This window comes from Notothenia rossii (assembly GCF_949606895.1).
Source record: "Notothenia rossii genome assembly, chromosome: 5".
NCBI lineage: Eukaryota > Metazoa > Chordata > Actinopteri > Perciformes > Nototheniidae > Notothenia > Notothenia rossii.
Genome location: NC_136903.1, coordinates 7,538,124 through 7,545,623, shown reverse-complemented (window position 1 = coordinate 7,545,623; position 7,500 = coordinate 7,538,124). Strand labels below are relative to the sequence as shown.

The 7,500-nt window shown below is 41.2% G+C and overlaps 1 protein-coding gene across 1 annotated transcript in view; it reads left to right on the top strand.

The window, feature by feature from the left end:
• LOC307041276 (transcription factor Sox-6-like) overlaps window positions 1-7,500 on the top strand; it is a 95,248-nt gene that overhangs the window by 73,820 nt on the left and 13,928 nt on the right. The window contains exon 10 of the mRNA XM_079684584.1: window positions 6,185-6,204. Coding sequence (XP_079540710.1) covers window positions 6,185-6,204 — 20 coding nt within the window. The remainder of the gene's footprint in view (window positions 1-6,184; window positions 6,205-7,500) is intronic.

Here is a 7,500-nt window from a genome sequence, read left to right as displayed (position 1 = left end):
TGACATTTTTTTATGGATTTTTTGTCAAAGCATTTCAGATATTCATTGCTATCGGGATGTTAAGAGCATTCCATGGAATATAACAACACGTGTATCTCGAGCCGGTTTCTCAAACTTACCCACCTTTAAGCTTTTTATGAGTGATTTCATAAGCAATATTTCTGAATTTGACCCTAACTTTTTTCACTTTTGTCATTTAAAAAAAAAACGTTCTTCTTTCTGTGCATAGTCTTAAGTCTGTTTGACATACAGTACAAGTGGAGAAAAAGGGCGTGATGCTATTTGTGTGTCATATGCATTATTTCCACCTGCGTTAACACACTGGAAAATCTAAGAAAAGAAAGGAAATAATGCCTTTTTTCATTTTCTTGGCTACATTTAAAAAAAAAAAAAAAAAGGTTATTGTAAGCAGTATTTCTGAATCTTGGTGTTCTCTTTCTTCATAACTGTCACTCTTTTGGTTAACTAAATCGTTTCCCTTTATATTTTTGTATTATTCTTTTATTTTCCATTACTCTCTCTCTCTTATTTCTTTCTTCTTCTCAGTCTGTTTGATGTATACGTTGTGCAAAGGGTGTGGATGGTTAGTGGGTGTGACACTATTTACGTGTGATATATGATTTAGTTTGACCTTCAATCACTTCAAAAACTGTTTTAGAAAACCCAGGAAAACTATGCCTGTTTTCGTTCACTTGTTATCTTTTCATAAAGTGGTTGCATAATTTTGGAGTTGGAGTAAAGGCCAACAAAGCAAACTGAAGAAGTGCCTCTTCAATAGCTGATAACTCGAGTGTTTCACAACCAAATAAACAACTTCAGCAGAAACTGAGTTTCAGAGCAGCAGCAGGAACAAAGACATGAGGGTCTGAACACTGAGAAAGTGCACGTCTAAACCTGGGGGTGTAACCAGCAGACCATAACCCAAGACTATTGTACAAAAGTGAGTAGATACATAGAAAAAACATTACAGATAAGAAACATTGGCAAACTAAATGAAACTCCTACTTGTTCTAACCTCGCCCCAAGTTCAAGTATGTAAAAAAAAGAATGCTCCACAGCCACCGCCAACTCAACTACACAATTGTGGTTTAATCCATACCTGCTGCATGAAACGTTTTGATCATTTGTGTATGTGTTAGAGATGCCAAGGCTGTTACGCAACCTGCAGACTGTCTGGTGGATTTATTGCAGCACAAAAGAGAAGAAGTAGCTGTTTTGAATGAGAAATGACGGCTGCCACGACGGCAACAACAGGAAATCAAAGAGAGGAATAACACGGTGTGATCTCTCGAAAGTGCAAACACTAACAATATAAGAAACTGAAATGATATTTTGACTCATATCATTCCTGACATTGGTTATTTTAGAACAAACCAATAATCAGCTGCCCTTTGTTGCAGTAAAAGCTTTTTAAGAGGCACGATTATGCTTTTGGGGGTTTCTCCTTCCCTGTAGTGAGTTATGTAGGTTTGTGTGCATGTCAATGGTCTGCAAAGCCTAAAATCCCATAGTTCCCAAAGAAGATCCATTGAACTCCTTACTTCGGTGACATAGTGACATCACTATGTAGCACTCACGCTTCTATTGGCTAGCGCTCCAACACATAGGAGGCGTGTGGCGCAGTGGGGATTGTCCACAGTATTGAGTATGTGAGTCGCTTTGGATAAAAGCGTCTAACAAGTAACATGTAATGTAATGGGTGATAGGCTAAGGGGCGGGACATTTCTAAATGGTTGCCCAATCACAACAGAGCCGGCCAGCTAACCAATCAGAGCAGACTGGGCTAAATACAAATATGAATCTGAAAATGAACCTAATATAGAAAATATTCCCCAAAAGACCCATAAAATCTGAATTATGACAGATGTAAGTCGGAGGAGTTCCAACATGCATTCGACGGCTCACATCACAGGTTTATTTCAACATTTGTTTTAATGAGTTTTGCAATAAAATAACACGATGCGTCGATTAAAGTTGAAGCTCAAATCCTCCTATATGCTGCCTGTCAGTGTCAGACAAAAGCTGCGATGATAAATCACCGAGGAATTCCGCCCCACCAGCACAACACCTGGCTCGGGCAATTCATCAAATATTTTATTGCCGTTTGACACCTGTGGTTTGAGAATAGCACTTATCCATAATGGTTATCATAGAACATATTTGTAAAAGAAGGAAAAAAGAAACAAAAAGAAAAATGGGATCGCTTCTCCCTAAAGAAGGTCTGGGATTTCACAACACGACCCCTGTCACCTTTCTATCAGCGACACGAACAAAAGCTTTTTCACTGGCAAACAATATCGCCTCATGATGTCAGTCATTACCATGGCATGGCTTTTGGATGTTACAAGAATCCTTATCTCAGTTTATTCAATTTGCATTGTGGTTTCTGCTTGCCGAGGCCCTCATTAGCCGCTATTGACTTAGCAAAGCGCCGTGCTGTGCTGAGAGGAATCAGAGCCTGAATCTCCACTCCTGGCTTTGAAAAGATCAAAAGAGTCTCTTACCTCTCGCACGAGTGAGAGGTAAGAGGATGAATGATGTCGGAGATGCAAACTCATTCACATTTAAACACTGCTTCAGACATGGAGAATGAGAGGCGGAGAGGAACGTGAATGAAAGGGGAAGCTTCTCATCACAGCGCTGGCTGAAATCGACACAGAGCGCGGGGAAGTGTTCGTGAGAGAAAAAATGGGATGATTATCTGAGGAATTTTGTGAGACGGAGGCGCTGGCTTCCAGCACATGTTTGGACATTGTTTTGACAACAATGCCTCCGCCAAAAGCAATCATGATGAGATTTATGGGTTGTACTCGTTTGTGTCTTAATCTCCAAAATGTGCCAGTAGCTTTCTTTGTACTAAAGTAGTGCTTACAGCGTACAGAATCAAGAGAGAATGGATACAATAAAAACACCTGCATGGTGTAGGCCTACTGCTACTCAGTCTAAACGCCTCGCAATTAATGCATACTTTGTGAAAATGATACAGTTCTGCTGCTTGAATTGAATCAACACCTCCCCTTAACCCCTCTATACCTGTAGAGACAAGTCTTAGCGTATAGTTTGCCTCATTTCGGAGTGTCTTTGCGGTGTGTGAGCTGCATGTTGGTGTGTCGGAAAGGTCCACAACCACAGGGTTCCCCTCAGGAAATTTGTTAGTAATTGAGCAATTTGTCAATCTATAAAACGGTTTCTGTTATTCCAAACATTGCAGAACTTTGTAAGAATCACAAACAAATTTGAAGGCGATTTCTTGTTAAACACTCAAACTAAGAAATAAGTCCAACGCGATATGTCATTGAAATAACGTCATTAAGTTATGGTTGGACTTTAGTATGTAACCTTTTAGTCCATGAAGGGCTCCTACCCAAACACTTTTAGATAGCTGAGTCGTGGTTTGATTTCTACAGCGAACTCATGACAATCCATCACACACTGATGCATCTTGTCTTGTAACTAGTTGTAGACATAGCCTTTGGTGTGGTGCTTGTTTTCTCTTGATTGCCACTATCTTAAAGCCCTTTGCTCTTCATGAAGCCATCGTGGTTACGCAGTAGTGCCACAGTGTCTCTCTCTCTTTCCCAACAACGGCTCTGCCCTCTTCATTGGCTCTGCCTGTCCGGAGGTGAGGGACAGCGACAGCATGGAGAATGTCACAATGAATGAAAGTGGATGTTTTTCTGAACCCAGAGCCATGCTATCTCACTTCTTGTGTCTTTACTCATGACTTATTAATCACGCATGAGAGCTGTCTCTTGCCTTTGCCTCGAGCCTTTGACTCTTTGCTGTTCGCAGCTTGTCATGTTAGTGATATGTGAAGCGAGACCAAATGTGCTGCTGCACTCTTTAAAAGACTGTACTGTACTTACAGTATATCATATAGAATCTATTGGGGGAACGTACGGTTTAATTGATGTAGTTGCATGCATTAAAGAGTCATTAATCACTAATTAATACGTGTTTTCCCTTTGCTGCTTGTAAAATAACTAAGTCACTAAGTTGTTATTGAACTGTACTGTACTCTACTGTAAAGGCGATGGTAATGTATTGACATGGCAGTTGAGTGTACACTGAGATCTTGTCTGTCTGTTTGACTTAGTCTCAGTTACGCGTGCCTTCAGAACGGCCTCTTCCCCGGTGTGTGAAGCTGTGCATTAGCCTATAAAAAAAGCGTTATAAATACACAGTTACCCCATGTTAGTTCTACGCTAGCAATCTCCTCCGCTACGTACTGAGGTCAAGTACACACCGGCTGGCATCAAACCTAGATATTTGTTGAGCAAAGGATGGACAGATGTTGTAGCGAGACTCTTCCAGATGTTTTGTTGTTCTGCCCCGTAGACACCCTTCAGGCAGAGAGCAGGCCCTGATGGTCAGGTGGGCAAGGACTTTAAATACAGAGGAGCACAGAGGTGAATTGGATATTGGACCTTTCAATGGTTCATCAGATGTACTAAAGTCTTTACTGTGTAGAGCACAGGTGATACAAATAGTTCATCATCATGATGTTAAAGAATTATCGACCGAGTGAACGAATGCGGGAGAACTAACGACAGAATGTAGTTTCTGAAATGAAGCATAAGAAAATAAATAAATGTGTGAGAATAATTACTGATGGTCAGCTTTAGACATTAAAGTACACTCAAATATATACATTCTGTCTATAGTGCTGCAGTAACCATGTGTTACACTTAAACCCAGATGTACTGTCTGTACACATCAATACAGAGCTAGCTTGCAAGGCTAACTTATGACCTTAGCAAGTTAGCTTAGCGCCTAATGCCACAAGTTGTGGACAAGCTAAAAAGAGTAGGTTTAGCAGCCAACTGTCCACAAATATTTGTATCATCACATAAATAATGCAATGCCATAAAAAGGAGAGAGAAGTAAGTCATTGTGCCACATAAACATTACAACAGCAGCTTCCCAACTAACAAGCGCAAAGGCATAAACAGGAAAAGGAAACATTTAGAGTCGATTTCAAAATAAGAGTCTCTGAACAGTAAATATACAAAGAGGTTTACCAAATCACAAAAAAGCATTGGAAAAGACAGGTTCAGACATTAAAAGCAATAATTTACTTTGTTTTATACCTCAATTAATTGAACACATCTTTCAAAAGTTTGATGGTACTTGACCCATCATAACCTGACATGAGAGTTTTGATAGCACATTGTCGTGCTATCAGCGTGGGAACTCGATCAGACCAATTGTTTCCAGAGCCTCTGAGCAGACCCCTTCACAAGCAGAGGATGCCTGCTGAAGAGAGGCCTCCTTTGTCGAGTGAAATACAGTTGCTTAGCCGACCTTTTTGTTGAAATCATCTCAAGACATCTCTCGTTGTCAGTCTCTCTGTTTCTGCCTGTTTCTGTTCCTGTGTTTGAGGCGTGGAGACGACGGTGAGGAATACACCATGTCACGACTTTCTTTTCATAAAGAGATGACAATGATTGGAAGGCAATCAATTTTGTTTGTCTCGACTTACAAAACTAAGCATCTGCTCCACAAAAGAGAAGTGGAAGTGAGATTGTCTTTATGCAGCCTGCCTCTCGATGTTTCCCTTTCACTGTCTTGGATGCAGAGTGAGCCTCCAAGTGCAATATTTAGCCTCCATCCTCCCTCTGTGTGGGCCAGCTTAGTGGCAGTCGATCCATTTCTCCCTCCTCCTCCTCCTCCTAACGGAAACCTGCTGAAAAAGACAAAAACCTCATTTGTTTTGTGTACTCCTGAGATCGATAGCAGCTCGACACTAAAAGAGGCCGGCTAAAGGGATTCTCCACTCAGTCCTAATGGGACAGGTTGGCCTGAGCTCAGAGGAGGTTTTTTGGCACCACAATACAGCAGTCCGGACAGCGCTGCCCACACTGAAACTACAACGATATCGCCTTCTCTCTGCTTCCTGGCCAAAGTAGACGTTTTAAAACCTTATGATGATCAGGAAGGCCAGAAATGACGGACTAATCATTTGGATATTAGTCAAATTAGCACTCGCGCCATCCTCTTTGTCAATGTGTAATTTGGGAAATTGCGGCATTGTGTTCCCTCGGGGGTTGACTGAATGGCGAGAGCTCTGGTTGGGGTTGTTTACGCTGCACATTAGCCTCCCCTTGTCACCAATCAATCTCAGTTTGTCTCAGAGTACAAAAAAAGGTACAAGCTTATTCTTCGCCTTTTGTTTGTTCAACAGTTCCCTCACAGAAAGTGGTGGTAAGTAATTAAGTAAATGTATACAAATACTATACTTGAGGTACATGTATTTCCATTTTATATTACTTTATAATTCTACTCCATTGTATTTTAGTAGCACATATTGTATTTTCTAATAATACCATTTATTTGACAACATTGGTTTCTAGTTGCAGGTTGTTATTATTTATACCAGCACGTTTAATCATTTAACACATTATGATGTGATGTTATGGATGGAGATAACTGGCAGTATGAAAAGGTTATTAATGTTATGTCATACTTTACCATCTTCAAATTGAAAAAGACATACATTAAGGCATTACTAATTATAAAAATGCTATATTATTGTATATATATTTTTACCAGAAAAAGCGACTTTGGATAACGAGTTATTTGAGATTCGCGGGACTTCTTTCTGCGGATTGATATGACTGCATATAGTCCCTTGATCCTCCTCAGCAATGGTCTGTTAGCGAGTATTAACAACCTCTAAAATATCAGAATCAAGTATTCAAACTAAGCCGTGTTTAAAATAAATGTTGTTGCTGCTAATACTGTATTTTTGTACTTTTACTTAAGTACCATTTTGAATGCAGGATATTTACTTGTAAAAGTATTATTACTTTTACCTAAACATCTGAGTACTTCTTCCACCAGCACAATACCAGTGAGTGTGTTGACTTTGCACCCAGTATCTGTGTGTGTTTGTGCAGGAGTCTGAGACCCTAACTGTGTGTTTTACCTCAAAGCCTGGTGTGTCGGCCCTGCTCCCCTCAGAGCTGTAAGAATATCAGGCATCACCAGAAGTAACTCTGCGGTGGGCTTGATTGACGCGAGAGGCCTCACCACCAGCCATTCACGGCACATTCTTACGGGGGTCTCATATCGCCAGGGGTTGGCCAGAGCACTCCTGTTGCCTTCCAAGGAAAATAAGCGGCGTGACATCAGGGCTTTGTTTCAACGGCGAGGCCCCTTCTGTTTGTGTTTAATATCGCTTCGAAAGAGAAGTGGAAAGAGGGCCAGCCAATTTCTCTGGGCCCCGACCGCTGAGCCCTGGCTCTCCGGCGGTAAAGCGACGGTGGTCTCGTGTGTCTGCAGCGCAACACTCTCTATCAACCCCCCCGCCCCCCTCACTTTCTCTCTTTTTCACCATCTTTGCTTGTGGATCTCAGGTCCCAGGAGGCTTTGCAGTTTTGACTACAGGGAAATCAGATCTCACAACACTGGGGGCCATTCAGACTGCGGGGGCAGATAGTAAAAACAGAGAGAGAAAAGACACAGACAGAAGAGGGAGAAGTACTCAGATGTTGAACT